This window comes from Prunus persica, chromosome G6, assembly GCF_000346465.2.
Source record: "Prunus persica cultivar Lovell chromosome G6, Prunus_persica_NCBIv2, whole genome shotgun sequence".
NCBI classification, from domain to species: Eukaryota; Viridiplantae; Streptophyta; class Magnoliopsida; order Rosales; family Rosaceae; genus Prunus; species Prunus persica.
The window spans coordinates 617,802-645,075 of record NC_034014.1 but is presented as its reverse complement, the minus strand read 5'-3'; the positions used below and the strand labels follow the sequence as shown (position 1 = coordinate 645,075).

Below are 27,274 nucleotides of genomic sequence, written 5' to 3'. Positions count from 1 at the left end.
TAATGCAAGTGGGACACACAATTCATCGAGGTCTGGTTGAAATTAATACACATTTGTATAGAAAAATCTAGAAACTTGAAGAAAGTACTATAGCTTGATGGGAAGTCGGCAGCCACATGCAACCTTGGAGAATTATCTAGAGAAAGCCACACATATGTGGCTGGGGTTAACTTCCTAAGTCGGTGGACCAAGGTATGGCGGTGGATTATGTCTATAAAAGAACTCCCAAATTATAAGAGAGCCGAGAGCTACCCAAAGAAAGCTATGTTGAGAGCTAATAAGCTCACCAATTTAAGTGAAGGGTCAAATAGTCCAAAACTAATTAACACCAAGTGTGATGGCTAATAAATCAAAAAAATTAAGGAGACCAATTAGCCTACATCAAGTTATGTACTATTCTTCTCAATTTAATAAAATCATTTTGTTTCAACTATTGTCTTGTTGTCTTAAACTCCTTCACACATAAACCAATAAGTGGTATCAGAGTCGCATACGCACAACACACCTACTAAATTCTAACACTGGTAGTGTTGAGAAAAACTTCTGTACCTAGTACCTACCAATGGCTCACGCAGCTGTCTTTCAAATCTTTCATTCTGTAAGTGAGAAAGATAGGGACCAATCTGCAGCAAAGCAACCATGAAAACCCATTATTCTACATTTTTTGGGGCAAGACCACAGAAATTACATTCTCAGGTTGGCCAGGCCAGAGCCTTGAATCATACATAATATCCTTATTAATGCGCTTTGGACTAGAATGAAAATTTATTTACAGCAGATGCAGGAACCAGGAAGCCTTCATCTACCAATTTGATGAGAGAGGACCTAGTTGATGACAAAACCACTTTGTTGTTCCAATCAAAATGACCTTATAAGCTTCACAAGCTCATTCAAGCAATGGTAGGAAGAGCCACCCTTCATACTAACTTCTATTTTCTCCTTCAATTCCTTGGCCCTCGCCCTGATTCCCTTCCCATCATCATCTACCATAAGTTTTCTAACAGCTCTCTCTATCTCTCCCCTCTCTAATTCATTCTCCAGTTGTATCCCTATTTTACATACTTGGCTCACATACCTTGCATGCACCTTCTGATCGCTAAAACACGGCCAACATATCATCGGAACCCCTTCTGATAAACTTTCCAGCGTTGAATTCCAGCCGCAATGGCTCCAAAACCCACCCACCGCGTCATGCGCCAGAACTTGCCTCTGGGGTGCCCATTTCACAATGCAACCTTTTTCTCCAATAGCTTCTATGAAACCTTGAGGCAATAGCTCAATCCAATCAGAACCACAAATTGATCCGGGCCTGATCACCCACAGGAAAGGTTGCTTGCTCTTAGCTAACCCCCAAGCCATCTCAGCTAGTTCTTTCTCACTAATGGATGCTACACTTCCCAAGCTTACATAGATAACTGAGTTGTGGGATTGCTTGTCAAGCCACGCAATGCATCCCATGTCCTCTTCTAGTAAACTAGTTGAAGCTGCTGTTGCAATCTTGTGAAGAGGACCTATGGTGAAGATTGGAACTTGACATTGTTGCTGGATCTGTGCCAGTGATGATTGTTCAAGGCAGTCCACAGTGTTCCAAATGACGGCTGAGGATGTCCTGACATTGTGTAAATTAACTACTAGTTTTGAATAGTTCTCATATGTGTCAAAGTTGGAGATGGGAAGATCCTTGAACCTGAGGGGATCAAGGTCGGGAACCGGGTTCCGTGACATAGATTCTGTGATCCATAGTGGCGGTCTTAATTAGGTATAAGTAAGAAAAATAAACATCATACATTAAGTAAGATGACTCAGGCATTAGCCTCTTCCCGGTCATTTGCAGAGAGGTAGATCAGCTGTACTATTAATCTTAACCATTGGAGTTTTACAGAAGGGTACATACCTGGGAAGGGAAAGGAACCTTTCGAAAGAAGTTGTAGGACAGTGCTGCGGGCAATAAAATTGGTAATGCTGACAGTGCGTAAGACGATGCTTGGAATGTTCAGATAATTAGCCACAGCTTCAGAGAAGTACATGATGTCATCATAGATGATGCTAATGCTGTTCTGTGGTTCTTGCTCCATCAGTTGAGTCAAGCATTGCTGGAAGCTTGCTTTGCAATTGGCATTAAGAGCCAACAGAATAGCTACTAAATTCCCAGACAAAATTTCGTGTTCAGTGAGGCCATCTGGTATCGGAAGGAAGGTGAATTCAGGGTGGTTTGAAGGGTTGGGAGAGTTGAAATGAGTGTGAACAATTGTGATCGAAAAACCCTTTGAGTGAAGGAAGGTACCAAGCTGAAGCATTGGATTTATATGGCCTTGGTATGGACATGGGACTAAAACCAACCTTTTACAGCTCTGTGTTTTCTTTTCCATCTCCCTCCCTCTCTCTCTCGTCTTTCACAGATTCAAATAGCTTGCAGCTATGCAACCTTATGAGACTATGTAATATAGAATGGTCCCCGGGTGCTGCACAGATCATAATAAGCAAATAACGTTAGGTAAGCCAGATTAATAATAAAGTTCTCTTTATTCTTCATAAATTCCTTGTCGCAGTTCTCAACCGAACTTCTTGTCTCAATAAAGACTGACACTCTTCATGTGGTCTTGTGTTTGGTTACATCTTCATGGATTAAGAACACGTTTTTTTTAGGAGTGGAAAAGAAAGATGTTGAGTCTTACATGATGCCCATTTCTTATTTATAGCATAATTAAATCGACAGGTCTTAGAAATTAAATGACGATACGTTATTGAAACTGAGAAATTTTTAGGTATCTATAAGTTGTATTATACAACTATATATGTGATAAGAGAGATAGACGCATGATTATATACAAGTAGTGGTAGGGCATGTTTTCTTGTAGTTCAAGTTCCAAGCTGCTACTAGAATATCATTCACTACACACTGATAAATACATATACAAATGCATAAGAGTGGCTTTTGGAAGTTTTAAGCAAACTGCTAACTCAACAGTATCCAATACAATTAAAATGAATTCACACGTTTGCTTAATATGCTTTTGCTTCAATTGAGTCAGATTAAGTTGGCTACTTTTTATCTTTCTTCTTCTTACTTTTCCAACTAATAGAAACTGGTAATTTTAAATTGAGTATAAAAGAAAAGATGATATTTTTAAATGCTTTTTACAAATATAGTTATGAGAAATTTTGATATACATTAGTAAAGTATATACGGGATGGGGTCAATCCTGTAACAATAAAGACTGCGGTCCCTGCACTTTTTATTGCAGTTGAGGACAGACGTACATAATATTAAATGTTTTTGCATATCCGTCGTTTCGTTTGTGAGCTACTAGTCACCCTTCTCATCGGTCAAAAAAAATCTAATAGTCAATTGATATTTAAAAACTTGTGCAGCACGTTGGTTTTAGTATAGATGTAGTGAAAGTACTAAAAAAATTTATATTAAAAATGAATAAAAATTTAAACACACCGTAACATTTTTCAACTGAATTGTTTTGCTACTCAGAATTATCACATACTAACAAAACTAACTCTAGACAAATTCTTATGTAATGGAATGGGAATGGTAACACATTTTTCATTCCTATAGCAAACCCAAATGCTCTCTATGCGAAAACAAAGAATCTTAACATAGTTTAGACCCTCTTGGGCACGCAGGCCCAAAGAGGTCCAGATAGAAAGAGTTAACAACAAAGAGTGGGAGACAACATTCCTAAAGCAAAGAAGGAGACTGCCCCAAAGATGCTAAAGCATCAGCTACGGAATTAGCTTCCCTAAAAATATGAGTAAATCTAATCTCTTCGCAGAAAGAAGCAAGGTGTAACACGTCCTGAATCAACTGTGTAAGGTGTAAGACGATTTATTGTCTCAGCCCATAAAAGATGATCTTCTAATCCCAAGAAGATTCGAGTTTTGGTTTGATCAGGAAATAGAACTCAATCCTTATGAGATAATACTTGTACAAATCTTATTAAAGTTAAACACAAGTATTATCAGGATTCCTAATATAACATGGATTGAAACAAACCTATTCTAATGCAAAAAGGACACTCAAACGCTTCTTGATAGGCAAAGCTTTGTGAGTGATGCACATATAAATAGAGGTCCCTCCCCTTGCAGCAAACACCCTCTCAAATCAGATCTCACCCTATCTAAGAGAAAGAGAAACTAAAGTGCTGCATAGGGTAGAAGACTCTCTAGACGAAATCAAGATACTCTACTGCTACAATGGCTGAACAAGGTTAGTATTATTGTATAAAAGTTTAGTAAAGACTTACATAATGCACCAAGGAACTGAGCAGAGATTGTTCACTGAGTCAATCACCAGTTTTGAGTCACCCTCGACCATGATGTAGCGCCAGCCTTTGGAAACTGCACAGGCTAAACCAATATCCCGAAGAGCAAAGAATTCTGCCACTGTAATTGAAACCTCACCAAGCTTCTTGGCGCCTGCCAGCGGACATGGCCATCATTATCATGTGAACTTAGGTCAAAGCTAGGCCAAATTTCCATTTAAAAGCTCAATATCAGCATCAAGCATATATATGGACAGAGGAGGCACACTTCCATTTAGTCTCACAATAGGAGGATACTTAATTAATCAGCTCATACCAGTTGAGTCTAATATGGATGGGTGCTTAAATCTAGCACGAAAACTCATCTTGCCTTAGGAAATTCATAAAATCCAAAACTATTTTTCCACTTTCCACTTGAAAATCATTTAAAGTTAAACTCAAACTATTACCTTCCAAAATGCTTTTCATTTTGGGCTCAATTGATTGCCCTAGATTATAGCCGTTTTCATAGTCAACAACTTTCTTAATTCTTGTAAGGAAATCTAATTCCCATGGGACTTTATTGAGGAGTTCATTTGTGCTATACTTAAAATTCATGTGCTAACGGGGTCTACCTCAATGGAAAAAAAACCTTGATGTGCAAACTAGTGATCTCAGGTAACACTTTAGTAGTATGTGCGTGAGAAACTCCCCTCGCTCTTATAGTTTAAACTATATCGCTTGTATTTAAATAAAAAATAAAAAACCACGTGCTCATCTTGTCTCTATTATATTCTTCTGACATTTGAGCAACTTGAGTGATTTTTTAACTTATATTACTTTTAAATAAAGTTAACAGTGTCAAATTTCTGTTAAGTGACAAGACACACGGATTTTGAGAACCACAAAAAAATTTTACACTCTGTTACTCAACACTTACACAAATTTTGTTTTTGGTTTTTGGGTTTTTTTCTACGGGATGTGGAATTCAAATGTGCAACATTTTTCATTGTTAGAAAAAGAAAAGCTACTGTCAACAGAATGTGTGTGTGAGAAATCTCTCTTTTTTATAATTCAAACTATCATTTATACTAAAAAAAACCTACTAGACCAATAAAGTGGTTAGTAACCCCTTCACTCAGACTTGAACATCATTGGTACTTCTTTGAAAGACGGTACGCTGGTGTTCCTTAATTGTTTCGTATTGAGAAATGCCGACAATCTAGAATAGACAAGAAGTTAATTTAAACTTTTTTTTTGTTCACACATGGTGCTTAATTTTTTGGGTTTAAGAAGAAGAAAAAAATCAGCCAACATATTTTATCTGTGTAGTTTTGTACTACAATTAATATGTAGTACACAGAATGCTAGTTAAACAAATTGCATCTGCTCTTAAAGTATGCAAATTTCCACCCCCAACACAAGACTGTGGTGCAAAAGTTGTGACATGGCCCAGTTAATTATAGCCAGCCGACTAAGAATCTACTTGATAAGTCTATGGTGGAAGCACCACTAACCAAGCTATAGCTGATGGAGTTTAGCACCACAAATTAAATTAAGTACCATTTGTTGTAGTACAGATATATGAACTTCCAGTACTAAAACCCACTTTCCCTTATTTACTTCTTTCTTTTTATAATCTCTTCTCATTTTTATTTGGGAGCAAAGCAACCATGAAAACCCATTTTACATATTTCTTGGGCAACACCACAGAAATTATGTTCTCAGGTTGGCCAGGCCAGAGCCTTGAGTCTTACATGTTGGCCTTAGTGTCCGTCTTTCTGCTCTCTTTGGTGGTAGAGTGGCTTTCGCACACGAAATTGATCGATGGATCTACCGCAGATCATTATGTTTCTGATGGGCTTAAGCAAACCTTGATGTATGCTATTAGGGTTGGATTGGCTTATTTGGTAATGCTAGCAGTCATGTCGTTCAACGTTGGTGTTTTACTTGCTGCAATTTCTGGATATTCAGTTGGCTTCTTGATTTTTGGTAGTAGGGTTTTCATGAGATCGAAGAAGATAGTGCCTAATATGGATCAAACTGATGATCTTACTCCAATCAATTGTTGCTAAGCAGCATATTGGAGTTACCTTATCATCTGAAAATTGTAATTTTGATTGAAGAATATTCACGTACGTACATATTTTTGTTTGGCAGATGATACTTGTGTACACACTTGTGAGCATCTTATTCTTTTTTACTTTCTCTCCTTTTACCTTAATGCTTATGAACATTGTACAGAAAATTGATTGAATATTAGGAAATTACTGGCCAAACCAAGGGAAGGATTATACGTTATAGGAAAATCACAAGTAAATCTCACCTAGATCAATAGTCTATATAATGAGGATGATGGTGAAGTTCAAAGGCACAACTAATTAATGTTCAAGGGCAAAACTATGAATTTTCATAGGGTTTTGTCTCTTATGTGTGGATGGTTGACTTACTTTTTATTATGCGTTGTTGGAGTGGACTGGATCAATACTCAAACTACGTCTAGACCAACTAAAATGGTGTTTTTCTTGTAGATAGTGCTTTTCTTTGTAAAGTTGAAGGGATACCCAATTTGAATAAGGCACACTCGGCACCTATGTTGCACCAATACTCTTAATTGGAGGGTTATGCTGGTATCTGATACTCTGATACGCCGATACGGGTACGATATATCTCCGATATGTATCTAATACGGATATAGGAGTATTGTTGACTTTTTTGAAAATTTGACCTTCCAATACTTCAAGGATATGGTCCCAATACGTTTCTGATACTTTAAGGGGTAATTTTGAAAATATTTGAAAATATGTGTGGTGGTTTTCAAAATTATAAAATCCTATGGAGTTAGAGATTTGGGAAGTGGCTTCTCAATGTTTTAATTTGTTTTTGTGTTGCTTTTTTTTTATGATTTGAACAATCCTGTGGAGACTTATATTTTGTGTTTTGTTTTTGGAGACTTGTATTTTGTGTTTAGTTTTATGTTTTGAACTTATGATGAATGATTATAACATGATGGGTGTAATATTAATTTTTAAATATATATTATTTTAATCGCTGTATTCATATTCTAATTTTTAGAATTCTACCATATCAGCAAATTATATCGTATCGTATTAACGTACTCGTATCCGTACGAGTGCAACATATAGCTTGGCACCATGCCATCAGGATCTGCGACTGATTGTGCAGTTTCAGAACACACTCGCCGGCTGAAGGAAGATTTGAAGCAAACAATAGCTTAGCTACCTACTGTGTTCTGGTGTGGCAAAAGAAAAAATAAACTAGATAAGGAATAAATGGGGTCCCACATATAGAGCAAAAGATGGTAATAGATAACCTTTTTGAGTTATTTGTGGCACTTTTAGTGAACAAAATTTGACAAATTCAATAAGTGCAGCAATATACAAATTACTCATAATTGAGTAGGATATGTGTTGAACAATGATCTGGCAGAGCGTGAGCCCAAAACCACGAGAGCAATTTTCTTCTCTTTTAAGAAAAAAAACAGAAAAAGATAGACTGACTACAAATCACGAAGATTTGATAAGATGCAATATGAGTTATTGAATCACATTTCCTTTTTTTTTTTTCGTTCTTTTTGGAATTTGAAAAAAAAAATTTATCTGATTGAGTAATAACAAAAATTGAACTGTTAATTACCTAATATTTACATAAAATAAAAAGTTAAAAGTGATCTCATACGCAGTTAATTATCAGCGTAGCCGAAGTGCAAGCGATTTTTTAAATCTCTAAATTGTATTTAGGAATGATAGGTGCTTTTTGAACATTAGAAAAATATTACCACGTATTAAGAGCTAGTTGATAAAATACGCAAGAGTTTGTAGCTAAAGTTTGAAACTCCAATATATTTCGGAATTCGGAATTTTTCAGAATCTCTAAATACATTCCAAATTCCAATCCAATTTTTATTGGAATTTTCAGATGTCAGAATTGATTTGGACTTGCCAAAATCAGAAATTGTCATAACGGGATTGGTCTGAATCGAATTTTCCTATCCAACTTACACCCCTAATTTTAACCCATTCTCATCCATCCATGCATATACACTGCCGAATATTAGCACTCCATGAGTTCATGGACCTCCCAAATAGCATAATTGCAGTGGGATTTGGCTGACCGGCATAGTTTTAATGATTGGATCAAAACAACATGTATAATTTGCTTGATCCGAAATCAATTGGTCAAACAAATTGTGCACTTCAAGTTACTTCTTGGGTGATCTTGAAGACAGTGATGGGGGTCCAGGTTTAGTTCTTGTACTCTTTCAAGATATGACCCAACTCACCAGGTAATTATGGCCCATTATATGGTAATCTTTCTGCACAGTGATGGGAAGCAGTGATCAAAAGGATGGCCCATTATGCCGAAATTGTCACCATATATTATCAATATAAACATATTTTTTTTTTTAAAGGTTATTGAGTAAAGAGAGCATAAGACTACAGGCTTGAATGATTTAATTTTCTGAAAGAAGAAAGGCAAATTTGCAACAGAAACGTCAGGGAATCTGTGGTAGTCATCTTAATTTGAAACAGTATTATATGAAGAACAGGAAAAGTAAAAGATACCTTAGAAAAAGAAAGAGATTAAAACAATTAAAGCCTTAAACCTTCCACTAAAATGAAAGACCCGCATCTTTAATCGCGTGATTATAAAACAAAATGTTCAGTGAGGTCCACACAGAGTATGTAACAAATGTTTAACCACGTGATTATGAGGCCCACACACTAAAAGTCTAATTGATTTTTTATGCCGATATAAATCCAAACATTTTTGTGATATTTTGATCTTAATACTATCATATGACATGATACTTTGATCCTAATCAATAGGGTCCATGTTTACCTTCTCTCGTAAACAATGATCGTAATCATGTATCTCTATATAAAATCAGTTAAATAAAAAATCATTTAATTGTCTAATTGTTGTCAAATATATAGACAAACTCAGTAGTTTGATTAAACACACTAAGTTATCACACACAAAAACTATTCTATGATACCTGATTAGGCATTTTATGACGCGGAACGCACGTTGGCCAAAAAGAGAGTTATATAATCTTTGTTTCAAAACACAACATCTCATACACGTTATGAAAAATATTATTTCAATGAAACGTTTACTATTAATAAAATAACTAAATAATTTCTAATTTAATTAATTTTTTTCATTTCAAGCAGAAATGATCCTCACCAATAATGCCTTCGAATATGAACGAATTCGATTATCATACAACATTACATTGCATACCATAAAAAGGAGATAAACGTATTAAGGACCCTAGTGAATGGGGTTTGTCGTTTTCTAGCATTTCTTTACAAGAACAACGAAAGTGTATATATATCATCATTACAATCAGCCGTAGGCCCATTGATATCTTGCAGATATCAAAACTTTGTAACATTAAGTAAGGTAATGGTGGATGCCCATTACATCCATTGTTAAAGAAGCTTTACATGGAAAATTATTAGAAGGCAATTGATGCATGCAATTTCCAGCTAATCAGACGGCAATCGATGGTTGTGTAGTTGTTTTTATTATGCAGGAAAAGAGATGTCACAAAATGGTTGGACTGCCGCAATCGCCATGCCACTCATTGATGGAACACAACTCAGCCATTTGGCGCAATTTTCCATTTTCCATTTTCCATGCTTTATCATTACAATCTCATCATTAGATAACAATTACCAACTAAATGGTATTGGGATTTGACAATTGTAAGTCAGCTTGCAGATATGCAACACTGTAGTAAACTGTAGCACAAATGTATCTTTAGTTTTGGTTATCATGAAATTGATATTTAGAGGTCTCAAGTTCGAATCCTCATGGTATTATAGTTGTCTCGTTTAGTTTAGATTATCGTTTGTACTTTAAAAAAAATTGATATAAATCTTAGGACTTGTTTAGGATTATTTTGATACTTTAGTACATACTTGGTCTATTTTTGGTAGATGTATGTAAGAAATTCAATCCAAAATTCAGAAAACATTTTTATTGAGTACCATTCTTTCAATGACAAAAAGAAAATGCACGTAAGCACTTTATCATTTCAATGGTAAGATGAAGTGTTATGACATGAAAAATGTACGGGTGGCAGGCGGTCGGATTCACTCCCGCTCATAGTCCCTACGTTTTTGTATCGTTTTTTAGTCCTTGAACTTATATCCAATTTTCATTTGAATACCTTAATTTTCAAAATGGTTCCCGTGGTCCTTTAACTTCACTTTCTTAGGACAAATGGTCCAGCTGTCAATTTTGTTAACTTTTTCTATTAAATACAGGGGCAAAATGGTATTTTTATATTAAAACCAAAAATATGAATAAAAATTCATATCTTTAAAATAACAATAAAATAAAATCAAATAAAAAATCAACCAAAAAAAAAATTGGGAGAGTAGAAATCAGGATAAAGGGGGGAGAGAGAGAGTTTGATCTTAATTTTTTAGTTTTATTTTTATTTTTTATTCATATTTTAATTTTAATTAATTTTAATACAAAAATATCATTTTGCCCCTGCATTTAACAGAAAAGTTAACAAAATTAACGGTAAGACCATTTATCCTAGCGATATTGAAGTTAAAGGACCACGAAAACCATTTTGAAAATTAAGGTACTCAAATGCAAATCGGGTCTAAATTCAGAGACTAATAAAACGATTAACCCTTCCTTATAATTTGAGCAAAATTGTACTTTTATTTATTTTTGTTTCTAATAAGAAGAACACACTTAGTTATCTGAAAGCGCATTTATCATTATAAAAAGCATTGTAATTAGACACTTACCTAAACATAAATTTTTTAAAACTGAAATCAATGGAAAAAGACTAATTTGGTAATGTCCAAACTCATATGGACCAATTTTTGTAGATTGAACTATTAACGATAAACCAACAAAAGGATGTAACAAGACAGATTCTTTCGAGTTGAGTAAGCAAAAAAATTTACTTGTAACGGAAATAGCATTGTTTTGGTATTTCCGACCAATAATACAATGACATGTGAAAAAATTATCTTTTACGTTTTATTACGTTATTAATTAAAGATAATAAAAGGTGCTATCCTTGTTGCATGAGAATTTCTCTACCGATTAAAGCCACATGTATGCAGTTAGATCCAATATTATGATTATGTATTGCAAAATTATACCATTCTTTGACCCATTGCCAGCTTCCTGCAGTTACACGAATTTGGCCACATCCAAGCATTATTGACCATTGCTTTGTCGCTTATCCTGCAATTTGGGTACTTTTTAAACTCAAAGAATACTTATTTTTTTCAAGTTTTTATGCCATGTTGCACGAAGTGGACAGAATTTGGGTACATTTTAAACTCAAAGCCTATAATTATTTTGGAGTTCCTATTCCATATCGCAAGAAGTGGACATAAGTTACAGCGCGATCTTGTTTTTTGGTTTCGATATCTAGATAACAAAGGTTTAAACAAATATCTATGAATTTTGGAGATCTAGTGGAAAGATAATGCTTTGATTAGCATAAATTAACATACATTTACCGAACATAGTAAATTAGACAATTATGATTACGATGTGAAAAAAAAAAAAAGAGAGTAGAGTTTAATTATCACATTAGCTAATTACATGATGCGTGATTTATTTTAGAATAATAACAATTTTCAGTCTGATAGGCGACTACTTTATTTTATAATCACAAACACACATTAGTGATAAATCTTCTTTGATATGTCGAACTAACGGATGTGGTAGTTCACCTGCCGGACTGGGGAATTTCGCCAACATAAGCATATTCATGCTCTATGGCAAGAGTCAAATGTAAAACAATGATTCTTATATATAAATAAAAGAAAGAAACAATGATGTAACAATAATAGAAGTAGTTCATATAGTTTTAGGGCTAGCTTGGCTAGCCTAGCTTCATGGTGCTAGTAGTGGTTGTAATCATACCAGATAACGATGTACACAACTTTAATTAACCCCACCTCTCAATTAAATTGTAAACAAAATATTCAATCAAGAAAAAAATAAATAATATATAAAAAAAAAACACAACTTTGAAGGACCAGATGAATCATGAATCACATATCTTCTAAAGCACTATCGTCCTCTATTCCTTGTTGTGGGGCCCGATCAGTACCAACATCTTTTTTCTCTCATGGACCAACTTTAAAAACACACTTAGTTGCCCTCATTTTGAAGAAAATCGATCCTTCTATTTCTCTGTAATAACTTCTCTTCAGCCTTCACCAAACAAAACCAAAGCCATTTCTCGCAAGTTATTCTCAGATCAATTAACCATGAAAGGACTGGATATTTTCTGTGCTTCTCCAGCTTCCACATCCATTTGCTCTAGCATGGACCAACATGCCATGGTCCGCCTAGGCCCCGCATCCATTGATCATCCTCATCATCATCCTCATCATCGTCTTCATGATCGACCCAAAAACCAGCCTCACAATCAAACTCACCATCACCATGTCCCTTGCTCATCTCAGCTGCCAATTGATCCCAAACCATTTTATGAGAAATGTAGGAAGAGTTTTTCTAGTGCACAAACTCAGCTACGTAGAAAAAGCTCTGCTGACATTCATGACTTAACAAGGACTAGGAGCCTCAATGGTTCTTCTTCTTCTCGGTATCTTTTAAGTGACTCGCCCTTCGTAGGCTGGTTATCGGAGGCCGATCGGAATGTTTCTGCTAATACAATATTGCTCCCTCGCCAAGTGCCTTCTAAGCCTAGACGGTTGATGATCTCAAGTGATCACTCTCCTGCTTTAAGGTCTTCTTCCACTCGTTCTCGTCACCAGGTAATATCATAAAATTCTTTTCTTTTCTATTTTTTCTTCTTTTTAATATTTGCTTTTGGAGAATTGAAGGCATGCATCAAAAGTTATTTGACATAATTGTAGGTTGTTGTTTTGAGGGTGTCACTTCATTGCAAGGGCTGTGAAGGAAAAGTGAGAAAGCATCTTTCTAAAATGGAAGGTATATAATTGGTCTTCCCAATTCGTAGATAGAGATTTGATTTTAATTTCTTATATATGCATGTTGTTTTTTGGTGCTTCAAACCAAATTAGTTTATTTTTTATATTAAAATACAGAAAATATTCTCTCGATCATTAAATATTATAACATGTTATGTTGTTGGGTCATGCTAGGGAGACCAACTTTAGATACCAACTTGTGTACCAACTCTCTAATAGAGGTGGAGCCCACCAATACAATGGGTCCCAGACTCTATTAGAGAGTTGGTACACAAGTTGGTATCTAAAGTTGGTCTCCCTAGCATTTTCCTATGTTGTTAGACAATTTTAAGTTGTTCTTCTGTAAAAGCGTAATTCAAATTACTAGATAATATGTAAATTAATGTTTGTTGAAGATAAAAAGTTTGAGACAATAATTGATGTGGGTAATTTCTGCAGGAGTGACATCATTTAGTATAGATTTTCCAACCAAAAAGGTCACAGTCATTGGAGATGTTACCCCATTAGGCGTGCTCTCAAGTGTCTCCAAGGTGAAGAAGGCTCAGCTCTGGCCTTCTCCAACATCATCATCACCATCCTCTCGATGGTCAGCATGAATTCACAAATAAATTAAATAAGTTTTTTTTTCCTCTTTTCTTTTTGTTATATTCTCTGCCAAATTTGAAATTCCAGGGTGTGTGTTTTGTAATTTGTATGATAACTAGTTGTTTAACTAATTAATATCCAATTAATTAATAATAATCATGTTTAATATATGAGTTTGAAATCCTGCTCCTTCTGTCAACTCTGAGCAAGGTATCTTATTGTTTACTGCTTTCCATGTCAAGAACATGGTTGTGGACTGCCAACAATCAATTGCTCTTTGTACCACTCGATGGATCGAGGCATGTGAAGAAAACAGAGAGCACTTAAGAGCCCCACACATCCACCACTTTACCTCTTTTCAGTTTTGAGCATTATGATATTTGTACTTATTATATCAACCACCACCATATATCACCCGTATATAAGTAGATGGAATTGGAATATTCCTACATTACTTTTGCCTCAAATTGTTCGACTCTTTTAAAGAACAAGTCATCACAGAAGTCTTGCATTCGTTGCATTTGTATCGTGTCCTTATTTGCAAATGATCGAAACTAAAATTTAATTTAACATTAGGGTTCAATTAGAAAAACAATTTTATTACGAATGACAAGGGATCCCCGCACTTTTTTATTACGAATGAGAAGGAGAGACTGAAGAAAAATTGTAAAACTTCACTTTTTTTATTTTCAATAATGATGATGTTTTTGAGTTTTTTTTTTGGGTTCTGGTTTTAAAAAATTAGCCTACAGTTTTTGAGGATTTGGACTTCAAATTTATTTTTGAATTTATAAAATTAGATTAAAGTAGAATACCAAACACATCCTAAGTGATAGGATTGATCACCCAGCTTCTGTTCTACACACGACATTTTTAAGCCAATGATATGATGCAGTAGTGGGTTTTGTTGGCGGTGGAAAAATAACAAAATGAAAAATACAAAGAATGATAATAACGTCTGCAAATAGAGAAATGCATTCGGTGGCATTATGGTCGGCACTCAACGACACCTTATTGCTTGGGACAAGAACCACTTTTTATTTTTTGTTTCTTCTTCTTCTATCTTCTAAATTCTGTCTTCTGGATTGTACCATCACATAAGTGAGGTAAGTGGTCAATTCTCATCTATTTAAACATCAGCGGTCAGAATTGGATGGTGGAAATGAACCCTCTCACAAGATTATCCCATATCTAATTGGGACGGATATAAAAAGAAAAAATTTAACATTAATTTTCAAACATTTAAATAGTTAACGATCATTTGATTTAGTTACACTCAATCTTCACACCGTTTCTCGAAACAATATATGTGTAATCTCTCTTTCTTTGTATCCCAATATACCTTCCCCACAATCAACCAAATGAAGACAACAAGCTATACAATACTTTAGCTTGATTTCATGCTTCATGCTTCTTCTTTTGATTTTAATTTTTGTTTTCTTTCAAAGGTCTTGCTTATTTTTTTTTTGGTCGGGTGATGCTTTTTCTCTTTTGCTTTTCAAACTATATAATCTCTTTCCGCTGACCAACTGAGGCAAAAGAGTTTTGTAATATCAATAGGTTGGATTTGGAAGCAAGCAAAATTCCATTTCTCTGAATATTTTTTTTTAATCTTCTTTTTCCGGATGTTTCGTGACTTTAATTTCTTTGACTGAGACTACTGCTGGAGAAGGCCGGAAAAGAAAATATCAAGACATTAGGAAAGTCATCCACACCTATTAAGCCCTTCATATCATAAAATATGTTTTCTGGTAGAAAATTTTTGTATATGGTCGGTGCAACTTTAATGGTGCGACATGAAAATTTATTCTTTTTCGTTTTCTAAGGAAGTGTTTGGACATAGAAACATATTTATCTAGGGCTGGAGCTAAAGACAGTTTTGAAGTGGCTTTAGACTCCGCTCCTACGAAGCTATTTACAGTTAAGTTTTAACATTTGGACTATCTAATAATCTTAAATCCACCAGTATCTTTAACCGAAACAAAGATATTGATGATGGGGCTCATGTCTACCTAGCCATGTTGCTTTACATTTATAAAAAATGATATTTCACCCAAATTTGAAATATGATATTTTGCTTATATATATTTTTTGCTTACATTGTACTTATGATTAAAATGATATTGTTTCGTAAATTATTCTAAGGCATTTAGGATTTAAGATTTAGTTAGATTGGTGAGATGTATTTATGATGTGCAAAATCGTTTGTACAGTGCTAAACATAAACCCCAAAGAGAGTTTAAGTGAGGCACATGAAGAACAGCTTGCGGCTGCGTATTATATAATGCAAAACATAGCTGAAAGAAAGACAAAGAAAAAAAGGTTGAGAATGATGGTGGTAGGAAAGGGTCCAAACACTTAGAAATTTTTTATGATATCCATTTGTTATCCAAAACAATTTTGTTATGTTCCTCTCCTTTTTGAGACATGAGAGCTACTTTTGACGTAAAAAGCTTAAAACTTGGAACTAGTTTTCCATATGTTTATTATAGGTCACCTTTGAAAATTTTGCTAGGGCATGGAGAATAAAAACTTGGAATTAAATGCGATGTGCATGGTTGGTTTGGGTTGCGGAGAGAGACTTTCATGCAATGTTTGCTATCCTCGGTTAATAGCACAATCACACGCATGATAATTTTTCCACGTATCCTTGCATTATTGGCCAGAAATAACAAAACAACATCCCCGTTACAAGAGAAAGTTTTTCTTCTGGGTTGGGAGAGGGGGATCATTCTCTGCTCAACTATCACCTCATGCCCAAACTTTTCATTTGTTGTGCATGTAATAATTAGTGTATACTTAGGAGTCGTTTGAGAGCGTTTTTGTAGGAATCACTTTTACTTGTAAGAGTTCTTTCAAAAAGAGCTTTATAATTCGGAAACACTTTCAAATTTTTCTGTCAAACGTTATAAGAAATGTTTTTAGTTATCTAAAAGTGCAAACAATATTCCCTATATTGAATCCTACTACTAAGTTGCTATTATGTTGAATTGGTAAAAGAGAGTAATTAGTACACCATTGTTGGTTGCAACCACCATTATTGTAAGTTGTAACCATCAAGCTTCAGTGGAATTCTTCATCATGTATTGGATGGGTATTTTTTAACCTGGCGACGAACAATTGGTAATTGGCACCCATTAATAAGTTGAATTAAACCCATTAATCTTGGGTCACATTCTTTTTAACCAACCCAATCGTAGATGGGCCACTTGATCTTTAAAACCTGGTTCAGGGCCAAAATATTATGTTGGGTCCGCATAGTATGCTTTGGGTGGGCCAGGGTGCTTCGACCCGATTACAAATACATGTTCTCAGTCTCAGAGCAACTCCATCATAGGGGATAATAAGGTTTGGTCAACCAATTACACTTCCCAGCTACATCTGCTCCACTGTTGTTCTTGTACTTGTTGAATCCACTTTCATGTTTTAATTAATACAAATTACAATACAAAGCCTACAAACACAAAATGGCTAACAGAAGTTCCACCTCTTGGCTCCTATTCATTGTTGGGCTCCATGTGTTTCCGCCTTTGTTTCACTCATACTGTCTCGAACTCAACCACTTTAATCCTACATGTGTGAATTTTATGTTCAAACACCTCGGTGCTGTGTCAAATGATAAACATTAGTTAGGTACTTATCTAAAGCGAGGCAAATGTATTTGATCAATGCAATTCCCATCTCCCAACCTAAGTAGGAGACTAGTTAAATTGTTTTAGAACTTGCAAAAAAGGAAAACTCAATGGAAGATCCCAGGAACTTTGTAGTATTGGACGGTGGTGAAGGCCACGGTAGTTGAAAAGGAATTAATCTCTGATTAATGTTTACTTTAGAAGCATACCAGATTTGCATGTAAATACAATCATTTGTGCAATTAAAAATCACAAATCCTTCCTGATCACATACATCTCTGGTGCAGAGATTAAATTTAGCAAACACATAACAACTTCTTTTAAAATATCAGCACACACTAGTAAGTAAGACACACAGTAAACTGCAGCACAGTGTCAACTCCGGTATTATGCTGATTTGTAGCAGGAATGGCCTTGACCAGAGCATAGCCCTTTGCATTGAGATACTTTCCGGTGCCTCCCATGACTGCAAGATGAGACTCTGATGCCGCCACGCGATGCACACCGAAGAAGGTGAGGCTGTCAGCATAACCACCACTCTGAAACATGGCAGTGAAAGCAATGGTCTGGCTGCTGCCATCTTCAGAAGTTGCCACATAGAACCCTTGTGCCTTGCCAAGCAAGCCAGAGCCAAGCTCATGCCCTTCAGTCAGCTCATCATCAAACACTGTGAGTGTCCCAAACATGAGCTTTTGAAGGGTTATGCCTGGAGGGAGCTGAGCCCCATTTAGGTATGGGAGCCCGTTGCCGCTGATGATGTTGTTGTGGTTCCCATTGTTTTGGATCAAGTTGCTAGCTGTGTTTCCACCAAGGCCAGTGAAGAAGGGGACATTGTTGTTGTTGATAATTCCATTGTTGTTGTTGTTCTGAGGAATGCCATTCCCAATTGGGACAACTGCTCCATTGGGTTTGGCAAAGGGGACTTCACCATTGACTGCTGGATTGGTCACAATCCCAGTGACTGCTCTGGCTGAGGGGTTTGATCCACCAATAATGTCATGCAAGAAGAAGGTTAATGGATGGTAGGCCTCTGAATTGGAAACTGTGGCGCTAGTAGCTGCAGCAGGAGCAACATTGGAAAGAGGTGTCTGTGTTGGAGTTGTATCAGGTTCCTCAGGGGTTGCAGGGTTTTCCTCATCCAGGATTCAGGCCGGGGTGATGGATGGAATGGCTAGAGCAAGAACAACTGGCCAGATTTTTAGCTTGAGGGGCAAGGGAATCGACTTTCGGGTTGCCATGGGATTGGGAGGAAAGGGAGAAAATATAAGAACAGTTTGTGATCTTGAGAATGTTTTGTTTGATGGATTGATGATGAATCAAGGCAGTTTGGCTGGCTATATATACTATGAGTTTTAAGAAGTTTAAGGTCAAATCATGAGATGGAGTTGATAACATGGAGTAGGTGGACTTGCATTTCTGGTACTGATGTATTGGTTGAAACATAATGTACACTTAATTAAAACCTTAGTTTTGTTTAGGACTTATAAGCAGTGATGACCAACTCCTCTTTCTTCTTAATTTTAATAAATTTTTTAATTCTTGGATCGGTAATATTTTTGCTTCTACTAATCTCCATGTTGTGTAGCAAAATTCATAGCAAGAAAAGAAGAACAAGCCAACAAATTTTTAATTTCAGAATTTATATTTCTTCATCGGCACAGAAAACAAGGTAACTTTTTACTGCACATTAACTCAAAAACCGAAATAGAGGTAAGATATGCATTTTCATGGTCGACATGGAAGCAGTTATGTTCCCCCATTAAAAGTTAGACAAAGGACTTGGCATCGACATTCCAAAATATTGACAAACTTTTATAAAGCTTCCTCTATTCCCCGAAGCCCACAAGTGGGTAAAGATAACTTCAATTTTACATGCCTGTCAAACCTCTATTTGCACCAGGAGCATTCCTAACTAGAGCTTCCCCAGAAACAAGACTTCGCTCGCATCAACAGTTCGATTCTTGAACAAAAACTTCCTCTCTTCCCTGAATACTGCAGTGGTCATAGATTTAGCTCAGCTTACATGCTTATCTAACCTTTATTTGAACAACCGCAAGCATAGTGAGCTTTCTGAAACCTACATTTGGCATCAACCACCCATTATATTGATGAAATGTTTCAATTCTTAAACAAAGTTTCCTCTTTCTGGTGAAGCCTACCAGTGGGCATAGCTTAGTTCTGTTTTACAAGCATCACAGACTAGAGCTTCCAATACCTTAGAAAATTTTTTATCCTTCCCATCAGCCAAACGAGCATATTTCTTCTAGCTCCAAGCCATGGGTCAAGCAGCACTATGATTCTCTTGTGGATAAAGTTTTTCTTTTTTCTTTTTCCATTGAACTAAACTATCATACGATATTAGCAAGACTCTCCAGGATGGTAAAGCTCAATAATTGCTAAAAGCACCCATTAAAAATGTGGGACAAGGGGCTTGCCACCAATCTTTATTGCGTTGTCTCCGTGCAGGATGGGGGGCTTGAAAGAGCTACAGAAGTCACGCCAAAATGGCATGTGTTCATTTCTTCCTTGATGACCATTAATGGACAGAGATTAGTTCAGTCACAACCTCCCCTGCAACAACATTCTCACCACAAGCATCCACAACTAGAGCTTCCCAAGCTTCAAAACAAAATTGCATATTTCTCTTTTCCATCTCCTCCAAGACAACACAAGCATCATCAATTTTCCCACACTTTACTAGACCTGTAACCAAACATTCAAATGTTTCTAAACGAGGACAATGTCTACTTGTCAACATTGCAATCAAAACCTTCAAACCTCCCTCAAAATCATCAATCTGACAAAACCCGTCAACCATCATCCTGTATGTAGCTGCATTAGGCACACAGCCTCCAACTTGCATTTCAATCAAGACTTTATAAGCCTCTGCAGCCCTACCTTCCTTGCACAGAAAGTTAATCAATATGTTATACAGCACTACATCTGGCTTAAACAGCCTTTTCTTCATCTCTTGAAGTAAAGATTTTGCCTCATCAATCTTTCCTCTCCTTCCAAGATCACTTATCAAAACACCATAATTCAGAAGCCGTGGTTTACAACCCCGATACTCCATATCAAACATCATCTTCTTTGCTTCGTCATGCTTTCCTAGCATGCAGAAACCTTCCATCAACAATGCGTATGTTACAGCATTTGGGTACTTCCCTTTCTGTTTCATGTCCTCAAGCAAACCATTAGCTTTCTCCAACTCACCCTTCCTACCAAAAAACCCTATAAGACTATTATACGTCACAACACTAGGTTGCACTTTTTTCTCAAGCATTTCATCAAAAACCTTGCAAGCTTCTTCCCCGTCACCCTTTTGAAGCCACCCCTTCATCATAATATTATACGAAATCGAATTCGGCCGAAAACCCATTTTAGAACACCGACCAAAAATCTCATCCGCTTCCACAAACCTACCGCTATCAACAAGCACATTAAGGAGGGCATTGAAGGCCTGCAATGTACGGACACAATTAAAAGAAGGCATCTGGTTAAAAAGCTCAATGGCTTTCTCTACCAAATTGGCCTTCCCATAATGTTGAATCAGAGCAATGAAAAGTGTATCTTTGCAATGAATGTTTCGATCATTGCAAAGATACCCTTCTTACTCTGCTCTTCTCTACAAGCTCGCTCGTTCTCGAAACTTTGAAGCCGTCGAGACCATTCTCGGCTATGTATCTTTGCAATGAAAAGTGTATCTTTGCAATGAAAACTTCCCAGCCGTCCTACATAGCCGAGAATGGTCTCGACGGCTTCAAAGTTTCGAGAACGAGCGAGCTTGTAGAGAAGAGCAGAGTAAGAAGGGTAGTCGTGCTTGAAGCCCATTTGGTGGTACTCGTAGAAGAGAGACAAGGCTTCTTCTGGGTCTTCAACTTCTTTGACATCGGAGACGAAAGGGATGGGCCTGCGAAGCTTTGTGGTGTCTCTGTGAAGTCGTTCGCGGTGGGGCTTGGTCTTGGGTTTGTTGGGACGGAAAGTGTGGTATGGCTGTTGGGCATGTATGGGATTGCTGCAATGGCGAAGAAGGTTTGCTTGTGCTTGATTGATCGCTCTGGCTCTTGAATGGAACATGGAAGCGGGAAAAGGGCACAATTTGTTTGTCGCCAGGATTTATTTTGGCGCTTATTTATCTCTGTGATTTAGTTAGACTGAAACCCAGTTATATCTCCGCTCTTCATTTCATACTTTAAAATAATAATAATATAAAGCTTAAAGATAATACATGACACAAAATAAAAAGATTGGCAATACATTGATGTTCCTCTTCCATTATTCTACCTAAAATAAAATATATGATCGTTTTCTATTGCGTCTGAAAGATACTTCAAAATTGTGTCTACTAGATATCATAACGTATTCGATATATATTGTGTTCGAGTCAATGTCTATACAACATACCCTAAACTAATGATCATTAACATTAAACTCTAACCTTAAAATCTCCTTGCCACGTAATATCAAAATAAGCATTACTTTGTCTTGGGGCCTTTTTCTGTCGGAAGGCTTGTTCAGGCTTATTCATTCTTGGACCGACATAGAGTTGTGAATTCAGACCTTCGTTGCCCCTTTTTTTGAGTTAGCGAGAACTAGGCCCAAAGCATCCCAAATGAGAAGCAAGTCTCAAGGGAGTACTTTGTTGTTCTTCCAGCGGCTACGTGTTTTGTATTGAGGTTTTCGGCAGCTCTGAAAATGGGTGAAGATGATTTGCTGATGTTGAACTGAGATTATATGAGCTTGGCATGAAAGCTCGGAGTGTGAGAGCTAAAGACCCACAAGTTTAGCAAATGAGAATGCTTGTGCTTGGCTTGGTGTTTGATATGCTTGAGTTTAGGTGTTGAAATTTTATTGTTTGAAGCTATGGCTATAGTGGTTTGATTGTTTGACTGTGATGGTTGTTGGGATGCTTATAGCAGTCAAATGAATGTGGTTTCAAAAAGCATGGGTGAGGAAAGAAAAGTTTAAGACTTTAAAGGCTATGATGTGTGTGACTATGATTCTGTAAAGATTTATGAGTTCTAGAGGTGGGAGGATGAAGGAGTAGCTTGGGCTTATGCTTGAGGTGAGGCTTTATAGAGTAGATCAAGGATTTCAAGGATGAGAAAATAGGAGACATGGTTGCGATGGCAGCTGGGAGCTTGCAACAGCCAAGAGAATCGGTCGATGATCACTGGATGCTTACAGCAGCTAAGAGAAAGGTGAATTCTCATGGTTGCTGAGAGGCTTGCAGGAACTAGGGGTGGGCATTCAAACTGGAAAGCCGAGCCGAACCGCACTGGAAAAAAAATATAGTTGACCAAAAAGTCAACAACCGGTCAAAAACCAAACCGGACCAGTTTGGACCGATTTTGGTTCCAGTTCTATGTCTTCAAAAATCGGACAGGGCCAAACCAAACCAATCAAATTAAAATATATAAAATTTCAATATTTATTTATATTCAATGTTATATTTTTAATCTCATAACTAATATTTATTCAAGTTCAATTTCAAAACATCTCTCTCTTCTATCTTTAATATTTATTTTTATGTGAAATTGAATAATTTATTAATTTTCAAGTAAATAAAATAAAATTTCAGTTGAAAATTGTATTAAAAATTAATAATTTTAATAATCCGGTTCAAAATCGAACCAAACCTTAACCGGTTCAACTCAGTTTTTGAATTTTTTTAATTAAAATCGAACCAAACCAAGCCGATGAATAGTACCGAATCGGTTCTAATTAGAGACAAAAATCGGTCCAAACTGAACTGTGCCCACCCCTAGCAGCAACCAAGAGGAGTTGGTTTTGCCAGGGTTATGTCCCCCAATTTATAGAAGGTGAAGGCTCTCTTTGGTTTCCAATTAGTAAACAGAAGTGTTGGAGTTAGTATATTTCCAACGGGTAAAATGGAGCATTGAGACATTCTTATTTCCAGTAGGTAAAGCTAGGCATTGGAAAATGACTATTTCCTGTGGGTAAAAGAAAGTGTTGGAATTGGCTTATTTTCAGCAGTAATAGGGAGCATTAGGACATTCTTATTTCCAACAAGTAAAGCTAGGCATTGAAAAATGACTATTTTCTATGGGTAAAAGGAAGTGCTTGAAGAATATCTCATTTGCTCACCCACATTGGAGAACTCCAAGTAATGGGCTTGGACTTTGGTGCTCCCAAGTATTTAGCCCAAAGTCTCCATTATCCAAGAGCTTTCGTGGGCCTTGTGAACCTCCGTAACCTTCCACACCACAATCCCTCGTGCAAGCCTCGTAAACCACATGACTTGGGTTCATGTGAGCTTGGTAGGTGATTGGCATAGAAAAAATGTATTAGCGTGGCATGGAGTTATTTGGCATGTGCTTAGAATGCTTGGGCATGTGTTACAATGACTTGGGCTTTTGTGACCGAGCTTAAGGACATATCAGAATTAAAGAAATAGGTTTTTAGCATGACATGGATGCTATTAGAATTTGTATAAAAGCTTGTGTACACAGTGGCAGAGCCTTGTTAAAGCCTGAAAGGGCATGGGCCCCTCCAAAAATTTTACTCCATTTAATTTTTGCTCTTGCTTTCCTACACATTTAGGAAGTTTATATAATAATAATAAATTGTTTGTGCCCCGCCGCCCCCCGCCCCCACAAAAGAAAAGATGCGTTAGTAGACTTTTACCCAAGTAAAAAAGGATTGGGATTTTAATTTTTGTTCCTATATGAAGCAATATGAGCTTAGCTTGAAGCAACCATACACATCAAAAGAAAATAATTGAATTTGGTTGTTTGCTCTCCAACCTCCTGCTTCAAAATTTTTAATTTCAGGTTAGATAACTTTACATAATCATAGTTTTTTTTCTCTGTTTATTTATTTTTAATGAGAATATATTTGTATATGTTTATATGAGTGTGAATTGAAGTTTTCATTGTTATAGTTATATGTGTCGTATTTTATATGTTCTATGCATAGAATATGAACTTTTTGTGTGGTATAATTTATTAATCATGTCCTTAATTAAATTTGTAATTGGTTTGTAGATGAAGAAACAACCTAGAATTGATGGATTTTTCAAAAGAAAACATACTGAAATATCTGAAGTTATCTCATATGTACCTGATTCTAATATTGAGACAGTAGCGTCTGAAAATCGTTATGGATCTCCAAGAATTGAGACTATTGACAATGAAGTTGATCATAGTTCTTTAGAGCGCGACCCAGGACTACGTCCACAAATATGGAATATCCTATTAATCAACGTGACGAAATTCCACGAGCTTACATTAACACCGGTCCATACCAACCTATACTTTCCAAGTATCCAAAATCAGGATTAGTAACTCATCAGCGTAGCTTTCAAAGTTCATGGTTCAAACTATTTCCTTTGTGGTTAGGATATTCACCTATGAAAGATGCAGCTTTTTGTCTACTGTGCTATCTTTTTAACAAACCATCTGGACATTCTGGGAAAAATGCTTTTGCTTTTGAGGAATTTCAAAGTTGGAAGAAAGTTAGAGATGGAAAATTTTGTTCTTTTCTAAATCACGAGGGGAAAGATCCCAACTTTCCTCATAAAATTGCCGAAATATCATGTTTGGATTTGATGAATCAATCCCAACATATACAGAAAGTCATTGAGAATTATTCTTCCCAACAAATTGCAGACAATCGACTACGACTTAAGGCAACAATTGAAGCAGTCAGGTGGCTTGCATTCCAAGGATATGCTTTTAGAGGCCATGATGAAAAAAAAAAATTCAATCAATCATGGAAATTTTCTTCAAATGTTAGAAATATTGGCTGCATATAAAAAAGTTACTGGAGTTGTCTTAGATAAAGCTCCCAAAAATGCCTCTTACACATCACCACAGATCCAAAAAGAAATTTTACATGTTTTTCCAACTAAAGTGAAGAAAGCAATCTGTGAAGAAATTGGAGAATCAAAGTTTTGTATAATTGTTGATGAAGCGCGTGATGAATCTAAGAGAGAGTAAATGGCTATAGTGTTGCGATTTGTTGACAAAGAAGGTCTTATTCAGGAGCCTTTTTTGGGGCTTGTTCATGTATCAGACACTGAGGCATTAACTCTGAAAAAAGGTATATACTCTATATTGTCTCATAATTCACTAAATATTCAAAATATTAGAGGACAAGGATATGATGGTGCAAGTAACATGCGAGGTGAATGGAATGGGTTACAAGCTTTGATTTTGAATGATTGCTCATATGCTTACTATGTTCATTGTTTAGCATATCAATTGCAATTGACATTAATTGCATCATCAAGAGAAGTTATTCATGTTCACCACTTTTTCACTAAATTGACTTCTATTGTCAATATTGTTGGTGCTTCATGCAAGCGTAATGATGAACTGAAAAATGCTCAAGCTGCTGAAATTGAGCACATGATTGCAATTGATGAGCTCGAGACTGGGAAAGGAATGAACCAAATTGGCACCTTACAACGTGTTGGTGATACTCGTTGAGTTTCTCATTTGAAATCAATTACTAGCTTGATAAATATGTTTAGTGCAACATGTACAGTTCTAATTAATACAATGGATAACGAAACTACTTATTCTCAACGGGGAGATGCTGATGCAACTTATGAGGCAATGACTTCATATGAATTTGTCTTTATCTTACATCTTATGAAAGAACCTATGGAGATCACTAATGATCTTTGTCAAGCTTTGCAATGTCAATCCCATGACATAATAAATGCCATGAATCTTGTTTCTTCCACTAAAGCACTCATCCAAGAATTAAGAGATGACAGATGAGATTCTTTGCTTACCAAGGTGAATTCTTTTTGTGAAGCACAGAACATAAATATCCTAGATATGAATGCTCATTATGTTGCAAGACGAGGTCAAGCTCACCATCAACAAGATGATTTTAAATTAAGCATTATTACATGATAGATATGTTTTATGCTGCAATAGATTCTCAACTCCAAGAATTAAATAGCCGATTTAGTGATCAAACAATAGAGCTGCTTATTTTGGGGTCGGCTTTGGATCCTCGTGAAGTGAATAAATCTTTTAGAATTGATGATATTTGTCAATTGATAGATAAGTTCTAACCCCCAAGACTTTGAAGATCAGGAGAAGATAGGTATGAGAGATTGGCGATAGCAATGCTTATTAAAGATAAGGGGAAAGCTTCTCTCGAATGTATGAAGAGACACCCGAAGGCATCTTTTCAGAAGCATTTCCTACCCCCCCCCCCCCCAGATAATCTCTAGGCTGAAAGACAACAGGCGATGTGACTTGTTTGTCTACTTTTCTTTCTCTTTATTGAAGTACCGTTCGACTCCTGTCGGGGAGTCTCACTTCCCATTCTGTTTGTTTTTCAAGCAAGAGAAGTTTATCGTAGGTGACCAATGAAACTTCAAGCCTATGGAGGTGTATTTACCACCGTGAACGCAAAAGAGATTAATCGCATTCTGCGATCAACTCTTTTGTGGACTGGAGATAGGTAATAGGAAGAAGGATGTTGATCTGGCTAAAGAATGAATCTTTCATTTTATAAGGAATAGAGAATAAGGACTAGGGAGGGGCCTTATTTAGGAAGAGGCTAAGGATTCTGGGAATAAGAAGAGGGCTAAGCAAGTTCGTAGCCGTCTGGAAGGAAAGCACATCAACCGCTAGCACAGGAAGCAATTGAAGGTTGAAAAAAAAAGTAGTTTGTTGCCATGGCCCGAAAGAGCCTTAAGCACTTGTACAATGCTCAAGTAAAGGCTTCTGGGCAACGAGTAGGGTAGGATGGAGCCTTTACTTGAGCATTATATTAGTGAAGCGCGCCGTATATATTGAGGGAAGGGGTCTCTTTCCTCGCCCGATATGGTAGAGGTTCGTTC

The 27,274-nt window shown here is 36.4% G+C and overlaps 3 protein-coding genes and 1 pseudogene across 4 annotated transcripts; 1 reads left to right on the top strand and 3 right to left on the bottom strand.

Annotated features, from left to right (window-relative positions):
- On the bottom strand, positions 636–4,595 carry LOC18773450 (UDP-glucose iridoid glucosyltransferase). The gene is made up of 3 exons (XM_020565326.1): positions 4,257–4,595; positions 1,895–2,462; positions 636–1,730 (listed from the first exon to the last, which is right to left on the bottom strand). Exons 2-3 carry the CDS (start codon positions 2,367–2,369, stop codon positions 859–861), a joined length of 1,347 nt encoding a protein of 448 aa, XP_020420915.1. The 5' UTR covers positions 2,370–2,462; positions 4,257–4,595; the 3' UTR covers positions 636–858.
- LOC18775373 lies at positions 12,117–14,011 on the top strand. Its single transcript, XM_020565122.1, has 3 exons — positions 12,117–13,051; positions 13,154–13,229; positions 13,667–14,011. The coding sequence occupies exons 1-3, from the start codon at positions 12,542–12,544 to the stop codon at positions 13,822–13,824; spliced, it is 744 nt and encodes a 247-aa protein (XP_020420711.1). The 5' UTR covers positions 12,117–12,541; the 3' UTR covers positions 13,825–14,011.
- Positions 17,667–19,614, bottom strand: LOC109949991 (dirigent protein 25-like). The gene is made up of 3 exons (XM_020567276.1): positions 19,605–19,614; positions 19,482–19,522; positions 17,667–18,578 (listed from the first exon to the last, which is right to left on the bottom strand). The coding sequence occupies exons 1-3, from the start codon at positions 19,612–19,614 to the stop codon at positions 17,784–17,786; spliced, it is 846 nt and encodes a 281-aa protein (XP_020422865.1). The 3' UTR covers positions 17,667–17,783.
- Positions 19,110–21,611, bottom strand: LOC18773731 (annotated as a pseudogene). Its single transcript, XR_002271998.1, has 2 exons — positions 21,181–21,611; positions 19,110–21,058 (listed from the first exon to the last, which is right to left on the bottom strand). The product of XR_002271998.1 is annotated as a pentatricopeptide repeat-containing protein At1g07740, mitochondrial (transcript).

What these genes read in the sequence shown, in the direction of transcription:
- LOC109949991 (XM_020567276.1), bottom strand. An exon ending in TTGCGGTTGTTCAAATAAAG is followed by an intron (nt 18,579 to 19,481) that starts GTTAGATAAGCA and finishes ATCCTGGATGAG; the next exon opens with GAAAACCCTGCAACCCCTGA.
- LOC18775373 (XM_020565122.1), top strand. Translation starts at nt 12,542, where the DNA reads ATGAAAGGACTGGATATTTTCTGTGCTTCTCCAGCTTCCACATCCATT. An exon ending in CCACTCGTTCTCGTCACCAG is followed by an intron (nt 13,052 to 13,153) that starts GTAATATCATAA and finishes ACATAATTGTAG; the next exon opens with GTTGTTGTTTTGAGGGTGTC. An exon ending in GCATCTTTCTAAAATGGAAG is followed by an intron (nt 13,230 to 13,666) that starts GTATATAATTGG and finishes TAATTTCTGCAG; the next exon opens with GAGTGACATCATTTAGTATA.
- LOC18773450 (XM_020565326.1), bottom strand. Translation starts at nt 2,369, where the DNA reads ATGGAAAAGAAAACACAGAGCTGTAAAAGGTTGGTTTTAGTCCCATGT. An exon ending in AGGTTCCTTTCCCTTCCCAG is followed by an intron (nt 1,731 to 1,894) that starts GTATGTACCCTT and finishes TATGGATCACAG; the next exon opens with AATCTATGTCACGGAACCCG.